At 38.6% G+C, this 22,405-nt stretch overlaps 1 protein-coding gene across 2 annotated transcripts in view; it reads left to right on the top strand.

Moving 5' to 3' along the window:
• Positions 1–6,356: 6,356 nt before the first annotated feature.
• The window catches only part of PPP1R9A (protein phosphatase 1 regulatory subunit 9A), a 107,641-nt gene continuing 91,592 nt past the window's right edge, over positions 6,357–22,405 (top strand). For both annotated transcript variants that reach the window (XM_087945405.1, XM_087945404.1), the window contains exons 1-2: positions 6,357–6,667; positions 13,378–14,974. In XM_087945405.1, coding sequence (XP_087801531.1) covers positions 13,610–14,974 — 1,365 coding nt within the window. In that variant the 5' untranslated portion in view covers positions 6,357–6,667; positions 13,378–13,609. The remainder of the gene's footprint in view (positions 6,668–13,377; positions 14,975–22,405) is intronic.

Raw genomic sequence — 22,405 nt, 5'->3', positions numbered from 1 at the left:
TTATATTCTCCTATGCTACCTGAACAGTTCCTAGGTCTGTGGTCAAGCTGTTGAGCTACCAATCAACTCAAGCTGTTGAGCTACCAACCAGCCGCAAAGACTCTGAATCTCACCAGATTAACCACCACCACCACAACAACAACAATAATAATAACAACAACAACTACTACTACTACAACTACAACAACTACAAATAGAAATAGAATGGCTATGGCAAAGGCAAGCAAGTGTAGTACCAATATTAATTGGCACTTTGGGTCCAGTCCCAAAACAACTGAAACACCACTTGAACATCATTGACATTGACAAATTCGCCATCAATCAATTGCAGAAGGTGGCTTGTCTTGGAACAGCTTCCATACTGTGACAATATCTGTAATGTCAACATCCAGATATGCCAATCCCAGTACCTTAGTAAGGAGTTAATAGGTAGACAAAAATGCCAACCCAGGCTGAACATCTGCTTGACTGTGTGATGATTAACTATCAACATCATTATCTCCCAGTGAGGCATTACCTTGATGTGGTTGTGGAGCTTGTGTGCTCTGTGGAAGATGAGAGCCGTGCCAGAGGTTCAACCATATTGGACAAGTCTCATCAGAGGAGTCAGACAAAGAGTGCCTCTCTTATAAAAAAATATGATGAGATGTAAATTTTGGAAAACCATGCCAGCTCAGATGTCACCCGGGTTAACAAGGTCTACGTTGGAATTCCTGGATATCAAGTGAAAAATGGACTCAGGACTGTTGGCTAAGCAACCAGGGCCAGCAGTGGCAGAACCACTAGAAGAAAAGGTGTTTACCCATCCGTCACAAATATACAGTGATTGAAAACAAAGAAATAGTGATCTGTTATTACAGAGCAAGCCCATCAAGAAGAGGATATTTGAAAAGAATGCACCAGTTCTGGAAAGAACAACATCCAGAATCAGAAATAACAGAACAGAGGCTAGCAGATCAATATCAATTTACAATAAAGTATTCACAGAAGCAGAATTGGAAGAACTGCAAAGGTTCACCTATGGCAGAGAAATCAAAGCCTTGCCAGAAGTAATTCAGAATGTAGAGGTAAACCAAGAAAGTTGGTAGTAGAAGAATTCAACAGAGATTGTTTTCATTTAGAAATCAGGCATCCACTCCTCTGCCACAGGAAGAACAAACCCCTGTAATGAAAGAAGTAAAAGAACTGAAACAAAGAATAACTGAGCATCTAGAAGAGCACAAAAACTCAGAATAAGTCTCCCTGCATTGAAGTTTGTTCAAAAGAAACAGCTAGCACAAGCATTAAAAGATGCAAATATTGCAATATCAAGCATAACCACCAACTCGCTGCACGAAACAAGTCAACTAATATACAGCACAGCTGCAGTTATAACTGAATATCTGGGATGCAAAATCAACAGAAAAGGAAAAAAAACTAAACTCTGCACCACAAAAATGGAAGATTAGATTGGAAAATAAGATTAGCAAGTTGAGATCAGATTCAAGCAAGCTAGAACAGATTAAAGAAAAGAAGCTGAAGAAAAAGAAGACCAAAGAATACCTAATCAAGAAATATCACCTAGAGACAAGGAAGATCAAGGAAGCACTGGAAATAATAAAGCAGCAAATAACAGCAATAGCCAAGAAGATTAGCAGATACAAAGTTCAAATTGCAAATTATAGGCAGAACCTCCAATTTCAATCCAATCAGAAATGTTTCTATCAATCCATCAATGGAGAAACTGCAGTGAATCAGTCATTACTTTGGATTATTTGGATCATCATGTTGATGATCCAAACTCTGTCAAGGACCTTGGAGTACTCATCTCAAATGATCTAAGTGCTAAAGCCCACTATAACTACATAGCCAAAAAGGCATTAAGAGTTGTTAATCTAATCCTACGTAGCTTCTTCTCTGGTAATATCACACTACTAACTAGAGCATACAAAACATTTGCTAGATCAATACTCGAATACAGCTCATCAATCTGGAACCCACATTACGTATCTGATATTAACACAGTTGAGAAAGTCCAGAAATATTTCACAAGAAGAGTTCTCCACTCCTCTACTCATTGCAGAATACCTTATGCCACCAGACTTGAAATTCTAGACCTAGAAAATCTAGAACTATGCCACCTTCAGTCTGATCTAAGTATAGTATATAAAATCATACATTGCAATGTCCTACCTGTCAATGAATACTTCACCTTCAACTATAACAATACAAGAGCACACAATAGATACAAACTCATGGTTAACCGCACCAAACTTGATTGCAGGAAATACAACTTCAGCAACAGAGTGGTCAATGTCTGGAATACCCTACCTAACTCTGTGGTTTCTTCCCCAAACCCCAAAAACTTTAACCTTAGACTGTCTACTATTGACCTCACCCCTTTCCTAAGAAAGGGGTGTGTAGGGGGGGGGGTGCATAAATGCACCAAAGTGCCTACTGTCCCTGGCCTATTGTTTCTTTTATTTTCTTATATGTTTCTCATAACTATGTTTATACTTATACCTATTATCTTGTAAGCAATTGACAAATCAAATAAATAAATAAATAATCTCACAAGGAAGAAACAGTGCAGTCTGGATGCAGATATGGGATAATCCAAAGAAATACAACAAGGATGCATCTTGGTTAAAAGAGGTGGATAAGAATAAAAAAGAAGTTGAAATGAAAGAAATAGTAATAACAGCAGAAATGGTAGAGAAAAGAGCAAAGAAGATCAAGAATTGGTCAGCACCAGGTGAAGATGAACTGCATAGTTTTTGGTTGAAACATCTAACTGGTTTATTCCCACTCATTATTAAGCAGTTTAACGACATACTACAAGAAGGTGAAATTGAAGAGTGGCTAACTTCTAAAACTTACCTGATAATGAAAGATCCAGCAAAAGGGGCAGCACCAGGCAATTACAGGCCAATCACCTGCTTACCAACAACTTTCAAATTGTTAATAGATGTGGTAGTTGATGCAGTCCAACAGCATCTAGTTGAAAACAATCTCTTTCCACTGAGCAGAAACGAAACCGCTCCAATGGCAGAGGAACAAAAGATCAACTTCAAATTGACAAAATGATTTTGGAAAACTGCAGGAGAAGGAAGACCAATCTGAATGTAGCATGATTGACTACAAAAAGGTATTCGACTCTCTGTCACATGACTGGATAATCAAATGCCTAGAAATAACAGGAGTCAATAGAAGCATCAGAAGCTTTGTACAAAGATCGATGGCACAATGGAAGACCAATTGCAGGTCAATGATGAGAGACTTCAAGGAGATGCACTGTCACCATTACTATTTGTTATTGCATTGTTTCCTCTGTCAACAATACTCAGACCAAGGCTATCAAAAATCAAAAACACCTGACAGACTATCCCACCTCCTTTATATGGATGATCTGAAGCTGTATGGAAAAACACCATCTGAAATAGAATCGCTGCTCAATACTATTCGTATATATAGCCAAGATATTACAATGGAGTTTGGATTGGGCAAATGTTCCATACCTCCTATCAAACAAGAAAAAATAGTCAAAACTGAAGGAATCAAGATGCCCCATGAAAATGCCATTAAGAATCTGGATGAAGATGATTACTACAAATACCTGGGTATCTTTCAAGCTGACAATATCAAACACACTGAAATCAAGAAAAAAATAGAGGTCAATACATCAAGAGAGTGAAAAAGATCTTAAAGTCCACACTCAGTGGAGGAAATACCATCAAGGCAATCAACAGCTGGGCAGTTTCAGTCATTAGATACACAGCTGGAATAGTGAATTGGACTCAAACAGAATTAAAAGCAATGGATAGCAAGACTTCAAAAATAATGACAATGTATCATGGCCTTCATCCTTGCAGTGGTATTGACAGGCTTTATCTTCCAAGGCAAACAGGTGAGCATGGAATGTTGCAAGTATTAAGTTATAAGGTATTATAAAATACTAAATACAAAAGCAAATAAGAGGACAGTGAGGAGGAAGGGAAAAAGAGAAAAAAGGTGAGGAAGGATAGCGAAAGAAAAAGAAACACTGGCTTTCAACTCTCTCTGTTATAGTAGAATAAGGCATTAACAACAGGTCACAACTTTTTGTTTTACCATACTAGAATGAACCAGTCATTTCTATAAAGATCTATCAGTTTAATCTGTAAAACACAAAATCAAAGTTTCATTCTTTTCCACATCAAGCAAGAACTTCAGAAGCAGTTTCCATGTGGAAGCGAAAGTAATTATATTCTTTTCTTTAAACAAAGTAGTCATTTTTGCCATTTCAGCCAATCCTAACCTAACCCTAATCCAAAACAACTACTTGTATAAAAAGAGAGGAAATCCCACACTCATTAACACTTATATGTTACCTAATCAGGTAATAAAAAGCCTGCAAGCAAACAACCAAACTAAGAGAGCATCAAGGACTCCACAGTTTGATCCTGAATTACATACCATATTTTTCCTATTGGCTCCCCACCATTGCCAGATATCTCCAAGGCACAGAGGGAGAGACCTGTCTGCACAGCCTTCCTAAAGCCTGGGAAGGATGAGAGCCAATCTGCAATTACAGGGCAGAAGGGGGAAGATAAGTACTCCTGGGTCCTTGACAGAATGAGAGTCTATGAGATTATTTCCTCCTAACTTGTATTTGGTGTTGCCAATGTGTAGTACAGAGCATTTGTTATTTGAAATTTGGAGTTGCCAATTGCACGACCATTCTATGCCAGTTCTGATAGAATGGGTAGGTGTAAGTGGGGAGAGATAGACCTTCAAAGAACATGGCTTTATAGGTTTATAGGGTTTACAAGTCCTATGAATTGAACCTGGCAACTAATGCAGATTGTGGAGCAGAAGTGTAGCAAGCGCCTGTAGGCCAGACAAGGAATAATGGATGAAAACTAAACAAGGAGAGATTTAACCTGGAAACAAGGAGAAACTTTCTGACAGTGAGAACAATCAACCAATGGAACAGCTTGCCCTCAGAAGCTGTGGGAGCATCATCACTTGAGACTTTCAAGAAGAGATTGGACTGCCATTTGTCAGAAATGGTGTAAGGTTGGGCGGGGGGGGGGGGTGTTGGACTAGATGACCTACAAGGTCCCTTCCAACTCTGATTATCTGTATCTGTAAGTGCTGTTGGAGTTGCTTACCCAATTGCTCTGTTTTAAGATGCTCTTCTAGGGCAGCCTCATGTAGATTCTGGAATTAATTCAAACCACAAACTAACCATAAGGCTGTTCACGCAATTTATTAGACTAAATGTGTGGTTTGCTAATTCATGGTATTTTGTGAATATAACATGGGAGTAAAACAAAGTTTACAGCCTCACAAAAAAAGAGGAATAATTTGTTCCTTTTTAAACCAAGACTCAGTTTAAAAGTTTGCAAAGAAGTACCATTATGCAGAATTGTGCTTACAGTGTTCCTATACAAGAATGATCAAACTCATGGTTTGAATTTAGATGGCCAGATTAAATCTATGTTTGGAGGTGAAGTTTGCTCTCCTTCAGCTGTTACTGTGCAGATCATTCACAAGTGATGGAAAGGAACAGCAAAGTTGTGTCATTTCACACATTTCACTTTAGCCATATATATTGGCTAGAAAGTTGCAATGTATGTTGAAATATAATTAAAATTTGCTTGTTACATTTTCATTACATGTTTACTTTAGTAAAAAAAACAAGTGGACATACTATATTAATAACTGAGGATGTTGCAATAGATGACCCGAATAAGCACAAGTCATATAGAGAATTTTTAAAATTCTAATAATTTCCAGCATTCAGACACACTGCGTATTAATATCAGGGAATTATATGCCTACATTGCATATGTAATATACTAGAAATATTGTATGTATTCAGAAACACTATGTGCCAAGAACTGGGGCTTATATGTATGCACTGTATTTCATAGGTATATTGGATATATTATATGCAATATTAGCGTTCAAAAATACTACGTGCCCATAGCGATGGAAATATGTCTCAATAGCTGGGGATGTCAACCAGAGGGAGCCTCCATCTTACGTTTGCAGATGGGTTTTCCTTTGGTAGCGGGTGACAAGTCGCTGCGAGAAACTGGAGAAGTCCAGCACAGGGGACACTTCCAGGAACCCTTACTGTTTTCAATTTATTTCTCAGCACCTCCTGTCAAAGCCAACGCTTTGCAGTTAGCCTTGATTGCAAGAGCGCGCCGGTCTCCGCAGCAGCGTTCAGAATGAATGCACGTGCGTGGGACTGATTGAGGGGGCGGGGTAAATCGTAGCCAGAAGGTACTAAAAGAGGCCACGCTGTAGTGTCCGAGTGTTTCAGCTGTAGTCGTTCGTTTGTTCGTTCCCGCTAGCTTCGGCAAGGCCCATTGGTATCGCTGGGCTTTTGTAGCCTCGGCGGTAGCAGCAGGAGCAGCGTGGTTTCTGTGCCTTGCCTTCTCTCCCGCGGAGCAAACCATTGCAACGCGTTAGAAGGTTAAACACCTGTCAGGCGTTCTCGGCTCAAGTGGACGAGAGTAGCCCGGACTCCTCGGGGGTTTGTCAGGGCGCTTTCCGGGAGCCTCCTCCCGCCGGCCCATCTTCCTTGACTGATCGAGCGGAGAGAACGAAGACTACAGTCCAGTGCAGGAACTATCTCCCCTATCAGCAGTGTGTCTCTACTGGTGTTGCGGAGTCGTGTCGGACAAAAAGCCGGGTAGGTGGCAGTGATCGTAACTGTGGTGCTGTGCGCGGGGGTGTTAGCGATGGTAATTAAAACGGGACGGCTGCTTGAGCCGCGGCAACAGCCCTAGAATAGAAGAGAAGGCAAAAACGCCCACACTCCGGGTAGGGCGGCATGCAGCGAGCTATGGTAATTTTTTTGACGCCCAAAGTGAGCGTAGGGTGCCTGCTGCGCGAACCGCTTTTGTTTCGGCACTCCGCACCCCCTTGCTCCCCCAAAAGCAGACGGGCTACGCGGTGACTCTAGAGCCGCGCCAGCTTGCTCTTTTTTCCCCTACGTGGTATCCTGCATTGCTTATCCAGAGGTACCGGTGCTCCATCCCCTGTTGCAAGGTGCCGCTCCGTTCGGCGTTTTCCGCCACGGGAGTTCAGTCTTTTACCTCACTTTCATCACGCGGAAGGGGTGGGCAGAGCGCGAGAACCGAAGAAGAGAAAATGTGCATCCCCCCCCTCTTATTGCCACATGGTTTCTAGCGAGCTCCTAATTCCCCACCCTTCGCCCCACGCAAGACTTCCTCCTTAGCGGTTTTCTTGCGCAAGCGGCGCCGAAAGGGCATGGTGATTTTTTTTCCTCCGCTGCCTTGAGACCGAGCGGTATTCTCCGCCTCCTCCTCATTATTGCAGGCAGCCCTTCACCCTGTGGGTTTCTCTCTCCTTCCTTCTCTCTCTCTACCTGGCGTCCCTCCTTTTAAATAGCGTCCCTTCACGAACTGGAACGGAAGAAGGCCGTGCGGGAGCAGGGAACAAGCTTTGTTCCCAGAAGGTGGCTTAGGGACACGGGCAGAGGCAGCCACATCCAAACCTTGCCGGTGGAGCAAAAGGCGGACTCGTCAATTCTGGATGCAATATGGGCGCGAGTTCCAGCAGCTCTGAAAGGCTTCCCCACTTCTGAGGGGGCGCCAGGCAAGCGATGTATCTGTGCACCTTCTCTAGGGGGTGCTCGCAGATGTTGACGGAATTGTAACCGCGGAGAAGGCAGAAACGGCACTAAGGAAAGATTTTGCTCTCTTTATTATTGGTCATGTGTTTAACTAAAGCTGGAAGCAAACAATCATTTCCTCCTTTTTGTCCATCCACCATGGCAAAGGCTGCCAACTGGTTCCCTGTTAAGAGGGGTGATTGTCAATGTTTGCAAAATGCAGCTGACCTCCTAATATTGAGACCCAACTTGGGAAATTGAGAGTGTTCTGCTTCTCATTCTTAAAATTCTTCATGCCACTTCTGTGAACCTTTCCCAGTTCTTTGTCATGCTGACAAGGCTAACAGGGGAACAGGCAAGTCTTTTCATACCAAATTATTTTTCTTTGCTGATTCTTGTATTTGATTCTTACTCAGATTTATTGAAGCCAGTGTTTAATTTGTGCATTTGCTGATGCATTGATTGGCATTCCAAAAAACTGGTATTATTGCCTTAGTGTTGGTATTTCAAAGGATCCTGTCACTGATGAGTGTATTTCACCATTTCTGTAAGACAAAAATGAAGGTACAGTATCTGATTATGTGTCACCACTTGGTGAAGCTCTAGTACAGGAATATTGCAGCAAAATACATTGTATATAGTGTTCAGTGAACTTGGTAATTTTTCCCACAGACATTTCATTATCAAACTAGGTAACATTAGTGATAGGAGGGAATGGGGTTTGTTCTTATTTTTGTATTATAGTGCTTTGCCCTGTCAGTGGGCAGGAGTGTTCTTGGTGGTTTATTGTTTAGTTTTGTTACTTAATAGTAGCTTGTTTGAATTGGTTTCTTGATTTAATCAGAATAGAGGTGGAAGGGACCTGGGAGGTTTTCTAGTCCAACCCCCTACTAAAGCTATACTATTTCAGACAAGTAACTGTCCAATCTTTTCTTTAAAACCTCCAGTGATGAAGCACTCACAACTTCTGGTTTTTAAGAAGAGATTTATTTAGGATCAATAAGTAAATTATAATAAATAAGTAAATAAACAAGTACCATATTGGTTGTTGATATCTAATGTGGATTGTTGGTCTAATGTTAATCTTGGTGTTAATCTCTGCTCATATGAATGTTAATTGCTACTGAGCAGGCGTTCTGGTCTCTGCTTCCTTTTTTCCTTTTTATTGCCTCTTTTGAGTGGTGTATAGATGTTTATATCTATGTGCCTCTTGATGGTCAGGTTATCTGAGTTCAGGCTTCCAGGAATTCTCTGGCGTTCTTTGGACTTGGCTAATTGAAACTATGGTTGAATCTGTCCATGTGTTTTGAAATGTTTAGCATTTCTTCTGACTGCTATTTGGTGTCCATGGATGGGCTCTGCTAATCTTCTCCCTGTTTGTCTCTCATAGTGGCTGTTAACAATCCTTACATTGTACGTTGTATGTTTTTTTCTTCTTCTGGGCCTCCTGAGACTTTTGGTTTACTTAAGATGTTTTGGAGGGCTTTAGTTGGTTTGTGATGCCATGTGGTTGTAATGGTTTATTGATGGTTTCTGAAATATTTCTGATGAATGGCCAAATTTTCTTTTAACAGCTTCTGTTGGTTGAGCTATGGTAGCTTAAGCAGTCAGGCACTTTTGATAAAATTGTATGGATATCCGTTTTGTTGGAAGATGTTGTGTATACACACACACACACACACATGTTTCCCTTTTCCAATGTTCAGGGTTTCTGCAGTACATTTGTCTCCTTCAAGTAGTATTTTTACACAACTTCTCTTGTAGAAGGTTGGATTGTTATTTTGGTAGTGGAGCGCTTGGTGTGTGTAGGTGGTTGTTATTTGATAAATTTGTACTTCTAATTTGCTTTCACTGGCTAGGCTGATGAGAATATCTAGGAAGGAGAGCACGGTTTTTTTTCCAGCTTCTTCGTCTGTGAATTTTCTTTTGAAGATGTTGATAATCTTGCGTGTTTTCTCTAGTTGGCACTTTTTTATTATGACTAAGATGTTTATTTGACTTACAACAGTTTGTTTAGTGACTATTCAATGTTACAAAGGGACTGAAAAAAAGTTACTTATAACTGTTTTTCACACTTACAACATTGCAGCATCCCCACAGTCATGGGACTAAAATGCAGACACTTGGCACTGACACATAGTTATGATGGCTATAATGTTTGGGGGCAGTGATATGATTACCTTTTGCTATTTCTGGCAAGCAAAATCAACGTGGAACTTAAATTCATTCTGCAGTGATTCACTTGGCAACTCTGGCAAGAGCAGTCATAAAATGAAGCAAAATTCACTTCACAACTGTCTCACTTAGCAACAAAAATTTTGGGCTCAATTGTCATAGATTACTTGTATGTGAGATGGTTATTAAATGAATCACTGCAGTTAAGTTAGTAAGTTAAGTGAATCTGGCTTCCCCATTGACTTTGCTTATCAGAAGGTCACAAAAGGGGAATCTCACATGACTTGGGACACAGCAACAGTCATAAGTATAAAAAACAGTCATAATAATTTTGCAAGATCGAATCTGGGTTGGTCACTGGGACCAGAGATTGACTCTTCCAAGCGTTCTGGCTTATCCTGGAGCCCCTTTTCAGGGAGCTTCTCTCTACTGGAATATGTGCTTTGGGCAATTCTGTGAGTCATGTTTATGTGGTGCCTTCCAGTTGGCTGATTGGTGTATTGAGGGTTGGGTATTGGCTGTTGTTTCCTTGTGTTGCCAACCTCTCACCTTCTAAGTACTTGATTAGCTGGTGGTAAATCAGCACTCCTGTTAACTGACAAGGGGCCAGTTTCCCAGGCTTCAGTCATTTCCCTGGCTATCTTTGTACCTGTATGGCCAATGACCTTAATAGCTGCAAAATTAAATGTGTGTCCTTCCTTCATTCATTCAATGTGAGTCTTCCAAAGAGTCTCACCTGACCCCATCTGACTGCTCGTTTATGCTCTTGCAATCTGGTGGTTAGCTTCCTCTCAGTTTGTCCTACATAATCCCAGGAACAATCCATGAAGGAGATCCGGTATATTACATTGGAAGTATCTGTCACCTCCCAGTGATCTTCACAATGCACAATTCATCCTTGCATGGCAGCCTCTGGGAGGCATGTGATGCCCACTTCAGATGTCAGAAACTGTGTTCTAGCATTTCCAAAATGTTTTAGGCATGGCAGAGTGTGCTATATAATTAGTCTTTCTCTCTCTCCTTTGCATTTTGCGCAGGCATCTTGTAATAAATCCTTGTGGGTACCCATTCTGCTTGAATTGTTCATGTAGGTACTTCTCTTCAGTTGTTTAGCTTGCTGGGTACTACAGTGGGTTCTGAGCTGTGTCAGAATATGGCAAGGTGAGAAAAATAGCTAGGGAAATGATTGAAGGCTGGGAAATGGGCCCCTTGTCAGTTAATAGCAATGCTAATCACCCCCAGCTAATCAAGTACTTAGGAGGGGATTGGCCTGGCAGCTCAAGGAAACAACAGTCAATTGCCAGTCATCAAGACACTAATCAGCCAACACCACATAAATATGACTCACAAAATAGTCCAAAGCACATATTCCAGTAGAGAGAGGTTCCCTAAAGATGGGCTCCAGCATGAGTCCAAAAGCTCGGAAAACTCCAATGACTGACCCAAATTCCATCTTGCATCATTATCCTTGGACAAATATATTTGCCTTCATTCATAAATCACTTTTTTTCAATGTTGTAACATCAAATTGTCACTAAACAAACTTATAAGTTGTACTGGAGCCAAACATTAGTTCTATATGTGGGAATGCTGTAGATTTCAGGTGTTCCATTATTGGGGTCAGGCAACAATTCCTTATTCTGGGTAATGCAGTCTTGGTGTGTTATGTAGGGTGTATTGTGTTCTAGTGTTATGATTTAATACAGATGTGAAGAATCCTGTGAAATGAAATAAGACCATAATTTCATCTTTGTCTATGGTTGGATCTTTGATCTGTTGGAGATACTGTATTGGGGAGTTGGAGTATATATTTCCCTTTGTGAAGCATCCAAGCTAATTTGTTAATTCTTTAACAGTGTTGTAGATTGTGGTTACTGGTAATGATACAATTAGCCAAAGAGGTATGCCTTTGGGGCGTCCATAAAATCAAGTGTTCACTGTTTTTCATCCATCATGTTTTTTCTTTAATGATCACTGTTTTTCATCCAGCATTATTGTTTTTTAGTGATTTTTCTTTTCTTGGTAAGGTCACTGAGTTACCTTGATCTGGTTGTCTAGTTTCTGTGTTGAATTGGTGTTTACTAGGGTATAACTTTCTTTGTCTTCCAATAATTCTTTGCCTTTTTATATGTGTTGGAATTTGTCCATAATAACTATGGTTTGGCCTTTGTCTGTTGGTGGGATGATAACAGATTGGTCCTTCTTTATATTTTTGAATGCTGCTTGTCCTCTGCTTTGAATTATTTTTTTCAATCTCCTTTTGATCTGTAGTATGATAGTTTTATGCTTTATGAGTCTCTGTGGAAAATTCTGTGGTTCTAAATGCTTCTTCTAGGGCTGGAAAGAATTCTAGATGATTAGTATCATCTGTGTTGAACTTGGGGCCTTTCTGTAGAAAACTGTGTTCTGCAGTAGATAGTAGGCAGCTGACATGTTGACCACATATTCAGGTTCCATTGCTTCTTTGGTTCTGGGATTTAGTTTCAATAGTTTGGCTTGTAGCTCAGTTTTCCTTTTTCTGGCATGTCTCTGGGAACTGTTCTCGATGGTTATTGTTAGTCTTTCAGTGTGCTCTGGTGTTGATGGTACATTGTAATTGCTCCCTGAGATTTTCCATGGTATGCTGACATTTATTCAATCTGAGGTGGATATCTATGAGCACGAGCTGTATACTGTTTCATGCAGTTTCTTTGGTTATTTTCCATCCAGTTGTGCATTTTATTGGAAGTTTATATCTGAAACTGGTGAGTAGGGCATGCTATCATAGGCATCCACACAGGAAAAAATAGTCGTTCCTTAGTGGAAGTGTGCCTTAATGCAAATTTCTCCCATTTGCATGCTGTCTGAAGTGTTTGAGGCCCATATGTAGTAGCGATAGAAGAAAATATTTGTAGTTGAACTCTCTCTCTCTCTCTCTTTCTCTCTCTATGTGATTATGCTATTTATATAATACAAAATAACAAGATGCTATATAAAATAGGGAAACAATACATGTGATAAAATATGTAACATAAATATAAATGAACTCATAACACCAACATACATGAACTTGTAATCGTTGGATTTTTCTCAAAGACTTATTCCATGGTGTTATAAGATATGGTAATGGACCTATTCACAGGATATCAAATGACTAACAGAAAAAAGAGGATTTTAAACTTAATCTTCCATAGAATCTCTATTCCTTAATCTCAAGTATGGGACATAGTAATTATTCATTTGTGAGAGAAATATACCTAAATTGTTTTGGTCTTAATTTGAATGTTCAAGCTCGATCAATGGAGTTCAAAAGAGACTGAGCCTTGACTTAATCTTGTTTTAAAATAAGCCCTGAATGTATAATATTTATCACTATCATTAAAGCTTAAAAAGTCTCTATTTTCTTTGAATTTTACCTTTCCTCCAAGAACCTAATTATCAGTGGGATATTCAGAATGAATATCTGCCAAGCTGAAGTGGGCTTACTTCATAAGGTACAGCATTTGTAATGTTTCGCTTTATTGCCAAGTGTTACAAAATAAATATATAAACCACATAAATGGAAGCTGCAAACCCAAGTACAAGTCAAAATCCTATTTTTTGTATTGCAGGTTACACCAACTTTTTCTTTGAAACATCACCTGCCATCTCCCATCTGGTTCCACTCCCCCGCCCCCCATTACTACAATCCATATCTGGAAGATTATCTGCTACCTAAGAGTATGACTCGGACAGAATCTCTTTTCTATTAAATGCATCCTCAATTCTAACCAGACCTAGCTAGCTGTTTTATATGTTGGTGTAACTTTCTGAAGTTAGTGTAACTTTCTGAAATTCATAAACATGAAGCCAGTTGGTTCAGGGGAAAAATCAACCAACCGAAGTGCCTCTCCTCACAGGAATACTTATAGAGCTCAGTTCCAAGCCCTGAGAAGGAACTTTGATGAAGAACAAGGAGCAGTAGGAAAAACTCAGCAAACCAGGGGAAGGCAATATGGCTCCAATGTCAACAGGATTAAGAATTTATTCATGCAAATGGGCTCAGAGCCTAGTGAGAATGCTGAGGGAACAACAAAAGTGAAACGTAGAAGTAGTCTACTATCCCCTGAAGGACGGAACAAACCTATAGCAATTGTGGAGAAAGCAGATGGATCAGTTGTACAATTAGAAGCTTCTGTTTCAGAAAGGATTAGTAGATTTGCTGCTATGCACGATGAGTCTTCCAAACTTACTGAAATCAGGAAGGAGTTTAAAAGAAATGAAACACAGCCTTCCAAATACTGTTCCCCAAAGAAGGAGAAAACAGTCTCTGTTGATGAACAGCAAGCTGAATTGTGTATTTCTAAGTCAAGCAAAGAAACTGCCCAAGAAGCTGCAATGGACAGTTCTAGTTCAAAAACAGAGGCTGTTTTTCCAACTGTGACTGAACTTAGTGCAGTGTTTGAAGACATTGACTCACAAAAAGATGTAGTTGTTTCAGAAAAAGAAAGCAGTGAAGAGTTTACTGTAACTGGCCACTATCCTCTAAACCTGTCTGCAGTCAACAAAGATTTGTCTCCCACAGTTGGAAGTCTTGATAGCTTTAGTCCATTAAAAGAGACCAGTGCTTGGCCCTCAACACAGAATACTAGTTCAGTAACTCTTGAGAATTCTCTACAAACCCCTACTTTAGTTAATGAAAAGTCAGAAAGCACTTTGTCTGTTTTAAAAACAAGTGAAACACAAATTAAAAGTGCCTCTTCTGGGCCCTCTGAAGCACTTGAACAAGAGATAGTAGTGGATAGTTGTGACAAACAGGATATGGGTGAGACTAAGGCAGAAACAGAATCTAATGCATCCTCTTTGCAAAAAATGGTATTGGAGGGAGCTCAGAATTTAGAAATGCCAGGAAACCCTGTCCTTATCCAGGACAGTGCTTTCCATGTAGCTTCATTTTCAGTTGAAGATAGAAGTGAAAGCGAAATGCAAAAAGAACCAGAGGATTTTTGGAGCTCTCATGGATCTGGGGATACTGATAGCAAGGTCCACAAGATAGTATCAATATATAATTTTGATTGGGAGGCTGGAACTGAAGAGGATGATCAAGAAGATAGTGATGATAACACCTTTATTATCCATGACAACGAATCTTTTGAAATTAGTGGATTATCAGACGAAGAAAAAATCCCACCAACCAGAAAAATTAAATTTAGTACTGCTCCAATTAAGGTAGGTTTCACTAGCATTTCTCTTGTATATGCATGCATATTTTTTATTCCAAGTTGGTTGATTTTTCATGGTTATTGTTTTCCTAATGAATATTGATAATGGGAGATTTTGTCCAATTCCACTGAGTAATGGATAATTTGACTAGAAAGTGATTTAAATTAAACAAGTTCTGTGCTTTGAGGCCCGTTGTTAAATGTTAATTTAGGAAACATTTAAGCCAATGTCACATAATGTTTACCTATTCTGCAATTTATTCAGGTTAAGTTTATGTCTGTTAAGCCAATTTCTCTATGTAATTTTTTTTTGTTATTAGCCTTCTAATAGGGAATGAGGAGGCTGAATTATTAGGATAAAATATTAATATGTATAAGGAAAACCAACATTCAAAAGTGTAGAGAACTCAATCTAATCTATTGTGGGTGTAGTAATCACTTATCTATTAAGAAATAATTGAAACACATTTGACAACATGGTTAAAAGGTTATGAGAGCTGATGAAAAAGATAAGCAGGTATAAAAGTGACTTACGACCAGTTTGCACATTAAGAACCATTGCCGCACCCCCATGGTCATATGATCAAAATTCAAGTGCTGGATAACTAGCATGTACTTATGACATTCGCACTGTCATGGTGTCAGGTGATCACCCTTTATAACTTTCCCAGGTGGCTTCCAACAAACAAACTCAATGGAAGAAGTTAAATTCACTTGACTGCATGGTTCACTTAATAACTACAGTGGTTCACTCATCTGTGGCAAAAAGGTCATAAAATGGGTCATAATTCTGTTTAGCAACAGAAATTTTACACTCGCAATTGTATGTTGAAGACTATGAGTAGTTATTAAAAAACTGCTAAACTATAATTTGAAAGAAAATTAATGTTAAATATTTTTAGAGTCTTAATTCCCTATATTTAACAACTGTATATATTGTAAAAATAGCTTGCAATTCAGCCTAATATAATGTTTAAAAAGATAAATATAAAGGGAAAGAAAGCGTTGCATGTGTAGAATACATTGAAGAATAACACTGAAGAATAACAATTTTTTTTTTTGCTTGGAATTGGTACTTATACCATATTTTCTTATTTTCCTTTCTAACTTGGACTCGCATTTGCTAGTTTACTTCTGAAATTATCAGGATGACACATTTATTTTTAATTTTAAAACGTAAATTCTGGCAGTCCCACAAAACTGGTTTTTGTCTTATTAAAACTATAACCCATTATTACTCAGGTATACCTTACTATTTAGATCAAGAGTTTTCAAATTTGTCAACTTTTAAGATATATGGACTTCAATTCCATATATCTGCCCAGCAAGCAAGCTATACTACTAGAATATTTGTTTTCAGTGTATCTGATAATTTAGAAATCTTAAAAGTTTGGAACCATTAATCAGGTGTCTAGATGCAAACTGATTTTATGATGGCTGAAATTTTGACATCAACATTTATTATGCTTATATCCCTTCTCCATAAATATATAATAAATGATTTGCAATTTTTCTCAGGAACCACCTATATAAAACTGTCAGTCTACCCACTGCACAAGAAACTCTGCATGTGTTTACTATGTACATGCGCTTCATTTTTGGGTTTGTTTATCTGGAGGCAAATAGTCCTTAGGATACATTCTTTATTGGAGGAGTCTTCAAACTTGACAGCTTTAAGACTTGTGGACTTCAACTGCCAGAATTCCTCCTCCAGTCATGTTAGCTCAGGAATTCTGGAGTTGAAGTCCACAAATCTTAAACTTGCCTAGTTTGAAGACTCTTGCCTTATTGAATGAAGTTTTTGAAAATACATTGCTTGGAGAGATGAGAACTAGAATAGATTTAAGTACCGGTGATCCTTATTCACAACCACTTGTTCATTTAACATTTCAATTTTCAATGGGTTTAAATGATTTATGACAGGTCTTCAATATTCTGGCTTTTGCTGCCTCCACAGACATACTTGCAATCCTGGCACTTAGCAACTAGCCTTGGTTTCTGACAATAGCAGTATCCTGCGGTCACTTGATCATTATTTGAGACCTCTGCTGGCTTTCCACAAGCAGAATTATTACTGGGAAAGTCATCAGGAAGATGCAGTTGTGTAGTCCTCCCTTAATAACCCACAAGTTATTCACTTAATGACCATAACTGGGGACTTTGTGCAAAGAATTCTTTATTGGCCAAGTGTGATTGGACACACAAGGAATTTGTCTTGGTGCAAATGCTCTCTGTATACATAAAAGAAAAGATACATTCATCAAGAGTCAAGAATCATAAGGTACAACACTTAATAATAGTCATAGGGTACAATAAGCAATCAAATCATACTTGGAAACAGTCCGTATAAATAGTAAGGATACAGGTGCCAAAGTTACAGTCCTACAATCACAAGTGGGAGGGGATGGGTGATAAGGAGTGATGAGAAGATTAATAGTAATAGTAGTGCAGACTTTGTAAATAGTTGGACAGTGTTGAGGGAATTATTTGTTTAGCAGAGTGATGGCGTTTGGGGAAAAACTGTTCTTGTGTCTAATTGTTCTGGTGTGTAACAATTATATAGTGTCTATAGCGTCGTTTTGAGGGAAGGAGTTGAAACAGTTTATGTCTGGGATGTGAGGGGTCTGTAAATATTTTCACAACCCTCTTTTTAATTCATGCAGTATACAGGTCCTCAATTGAAGGCAGGTTGGTAGTAATTGTTTTTTCTGCAGTCCTAATTATCCTCTGAAGTCTGTGTCTGTCCTGCTGGGTTGCAGAACCAAACCAGACAGTTATAGAGGTGCAGATGACAGACTCAATAATTACTCTGTAGAACTGCATCAGCAGCTCCTTGGGCAGTTTGAGCTTTCTGAGTTGGCGCAGAAAGAACATTCTTTGTTGTGCTTTTTTATGATGTTTTTGATGTTAGGTGTCCATTTTAGGTCATGTGATATAGTAGAACCTAGAAATTTGAAGGAAATTTGAAGTGCTATTGCTAAGCAACATGCTGTATGATGTTGCATTTTATAACCATATCACTTAGTAAAGGAAATTCCAGTTCCAATTTCCAGTCATTCAACAAGCAACACCTATAGAGTTCGAAAAGGCATTGTGAGTATGTAATAAACATTTAATGCTTCAAGGATGTTGACTATTCATGAACTGTTTGAATATTAAAACTGCATAGAAAGATTAAAAATTGGGTAACCAATACAGCATTTGCAGTATCTCTTAGTTGAAGGATTGTATATTTGTATAGTCTGAGTGAGTTTGCTTTTAAGTAGAATGCTATAGTTTAGCTGCAGGAGATAAAGTTATCTTTAGACAACTGGCAAAGATTGAGTGGAAGCAGCATGTGTAAATAATACAGAGGAGGTTTAAAATATGAAAAGAGAACTTCATTGTCAGATGATATCTGGCACTGAAATCCCCAGCTAAAATCACGGACTAGTGTGGGAAAAGTAAAACCAGTCTGATGTTTAAAAAAAGAAAATCCTCTTGTGTTTTCCAAGAATCATAACTCTGGGAGATTCACCTGTGAGGAGGAATACATGCATTAATCAAGTGTAAGTATCATTACATTAAAAGAGGCAGAATAAATATTTTATGGAAATAAGTTATTTAGGATATGAGTGAAGATAGCTAAACAATTACTACCAACCTCCCTTCCAACGAGGACCTGTATACTGTATGAGTCAAAAAGAGGGCTGTGAAAATATTTACAGACCCTTCACATCCCAGACATAAATTGTTTCAACTCCTTCCCTCAAAACAACGCTATAGAGCAAGGGTCACCAACCTTTTGGACCTCAGGGACCACCAAACTCATTATTTTAAATCCTGCTGACCACTAATGTGAATTTTGACTGATGTGGCTTGCTGACATTGGTGAGAGGGAGAGGAGAAAGAGATATCTGATTTAATGTAGGAGGGCTAGTGATGTTCTCTCTCTCTCCCCCTCCCTCCCTCTCCCTCCCTCCCTCCCTCTCTCTTTCTCTTTCTCTCTCTGTCTCACACAAACAGAGATGCCTCGCACACCCCAACCCTTTCCAAGGCAGCCACATTCCAAGCCTGCTTTTGAGTTCTCAGGCTTCATGAAAGGAAAGCAGCAGAAGCAGCAGAAGTCTTTCTTTCTCTCCCCCCAGACTCCATCAGAAATGAGTCTTTGCCGGTGCAGCCTCTTGGAGCAGGATGCCTTGCAGGATCCCAAAGACTCATTTCTGGAGGAGTTTGGGGGAGAGAAAGAAAGACTTTTGCTGCTTTCCTTGCATGCAGCCAAAAGCAGAAGAAGAAAGAAGTAGAAGAAGCAACCTTGTGGCCAGGCAAGTTCCCCCCTCCGCCCTTTCCCCTTTTTCCTCACTACCTCGTGTTGTTCCTAATGCAAGTGATGCAAGCCTTGTGTTCCCATGGGCCATGTGGACAGCGCAGCCTTGTGTTCCCCCACAGCCTGGATTAATTGCTAAGGAGGGGTGCTCTGGGAGTGACATTTCTCTGCGGACCACCAAAATTTTCTCACAGGCCACCTGTGGGTTGTCTGATCACTGCTATAGAGCACTGCACACCAGAACAACTAGATACAAGGACAGTTCTTTCCCAAACACCATCACTCTGCTAAACAAAGAATTCCTTCAGCACTGCCCAATTATTTACAAAGTCTGCATTACTATTACTATTAACCTTCTCATCACTCCTTATCAACCATCCCCTCCCACTTGTGACTGTATGACTGTAACTTTTTCACTTGTATCCTTATGATCTATATTGACTGTTTCCTAGTATGATTTGATTGCTTATTGTACCCTATGATTATTATTAAGTGTTGTACCTGATGATTCTTGACCCTTGATGAATGTATCTTTTCTATATACTGAGAGTCTTTGCACCAAGACAAATTCCTTGTGTGTCCAATTGCACTTGGCCAATAAAGAATTCTATTCTGTTCTATTCTATTCTATTCTATTCTATTCTATTCTATTCTATTCTATTCTATTCTATTCTATTCTATTCTATTCTATTCTATTCTACTCTACTCTACTCTACTCTACTCTACTCTACTCTACTCTACTCCTCAGCCTCCAGAGACTGAATGTACTTAAAAACAGTGAAATGATTTGGATCGAAAATGAAAGGAATGCTGAAAAAAAGTTTCTTAAGGGTTTGTGTAAGGACAATAATATGTCACAATTGAATGCTATAAATGTTAGTATCCACTTAAAATAATTAAAAGGAAACTATAAATGGTGTGAGAATTCTGAAAAGCGATAAAGCTGCAAATGTAAATGGAGCAAAGTTAAATATGGTTTGGAGAGGCTGCAGGGTTTGTTTTTAATGTGTGTTCAAAGGCTGCATCTGTGCCCAGAATTGGTATCAGGCTGTTATTTCCCCATATAAAGGGAAAATAGCAAAAGTACATGCAAAATCTACAGGATAGTTAGATTAAGTATGCCTGGGAATATCTTTGGCAGAATTCTGATTGAATGGGCATGAGAAGCGAAAATAAGTTGTTCAATGCAGCTTCATGCCATGAAGGAACTTAATTCAACAGTTCACTGTAAATATAGAAATGAATGAGAAACAGCTTAAAAAGTATTTGAGAAAGTGAATATATTGTTTCTTTTCAACCTTGTTCATTAATACTGAAAAATTATTTGGTGATATGAAAAATATACATCTATTTCCCTACGTCCCTTGCTCTGTTTTTTTTTTTTAAAAAGTTTAATACATTAGTTTGACTCTCCCCCACATTAATATCATTTTTTTAAAAAAATTAGGTATTAGCTTCTTAAATATTAGGAAACAAAAATGCTTTTAATTTTAGCAAGCAGAAGAGCCAATATAATTCTTTTAAATTGTTTAATGACATTTAATATTTTATTTTTATTTAGAATAGAATAGAAATAGAATAGAATAGAATAGAATAGAATAGAATAGAATAGAATAGAATAGAATACTTTATTGGCCAAGTGTGATTGGACACACAAGGAATTTGTCTTGGTGTAAATACTCTCAGTATACATAAAGAAAAGGTACATTCATTAAGAATCAAGAATCATAACGTACAACACTTAATGATTGTCATAGGATACAATCAACAATCAAATCATACTAGGAAACAGTCAAGTGGGAGGGGATGGGTGATAAGGCATGATGAGAAGATTAACAGTAACAGTAGTGTACACTTTGTAAATAGTTGAACAGTGTTGAGGGAATTATTTGTTTAGCAGAGTGATGGCTTTCGGGAAAAAACTGTTCTTGTGTCTAGTTATTCTGGTGTGCAGTGCTCTATAGCATTGTTTTGAGGGAAGGAGTTGAAACAGTTTATGTCTGGGATGTGAGGGGTCTGTAAATATTTTCACAGCCCTCTTTTTGAATCATGCAGTATACAGGTCCTTAGTTGAAGGCAGGTGGGTAGTAATTGTTTTTTCTGCAGTCCTAATTATCCTCTGAAGTCTGTGTCTGTTCTGTTGGGTTGCAGAACCAAACCAGACAGTTATAGAGGTGCAGATGATAAACTCAATAATTCCTCCGTAGAACTGGATCAGCAGCTCCTTGGGCAGTTTGAGCTTTCTGAGTTGGCACAGAAAGAACATTCTTTGTTGTGCTTTTTTGATGACATTTTTGATGTTAGGGAAAGGAAAAAACTGTTTCTAGTAATCCATATGCAACTATTGGTAGTCATGCTAAACTATTGTAAACTAATATTAAGCCTAATGAAAGCTGTATTAAAAATATTCACAGCATTGTTTTGAAACACAGCATTGAGAAAATAGTTACTTTCCCCTTTTTTCTATGATCTGAGAAGTTGCAGAAATGTTCTCTTAGGGAGCTGATCTTCCAAATTCTTCTGAGCAACAAATTTAAGTATCTCTTTCCATGGATTGTCCTGGCCAGCAGTTGTTGGGAGTTGAACTTGCCATCATGTGGAGACAATCTCTGTTGAAATATAATTAAAATTGCAATTCTATATATCCATATAGTATGGATATCTTCTTGAACACAGTGGGACATTACTTCTGAGTAAATGGGCACATACTCCCATATGTTTCCAACATGAAGTTCCAATATGAGGTTCTATCCTAATTAAACAGCATGGCTCTATGAAAATTCAATTTGTTTTAGTTAAACCACTCTTTTGAATTAAATCCTGAAAACAAATCATCTAATTGAGCCAATGTTTCAGATTGATTTGGGTGCCTGTTAATGAGTTTATTTTTACATGTGTGTAGCCACTTTTTCCTGAATGACCTATTTAAGCTGATTCCCATTATCTCATTATTCTGATTGAATTCACATTTTCATCAGATTTTGAGTAACTGGCACCTTTCCTGTAATTCAGTGTAGAGATTTAGTCTGAGGTACCTCTTGTTAGATTTAGCTTTCAATGTACAATGTGCTCTGATTTTGAGTGGGCTATACCAACTTTTGAAAAATTCAGCACTTCTGCTGATTTGAAAAT

This window comes from Notechis scutatus, chromosome Z, assembly GCF_049901735.1.
Source record: "Notechis scutatus isolate UNSWTSFEM ecotype Mainland chromosome Z, rNotScu1.2, whole genome shotgun sequence".
NCBI lineage: Eukaryota > Metazoa > Chordata > Lepidosauria > Squamata > Elapidae > Notechis > Notechis scutatus.
Note: the sequence above shows the minus strand (reverse complement) of the source record. Positions and strands in the feature narration are given on the sequence as shown.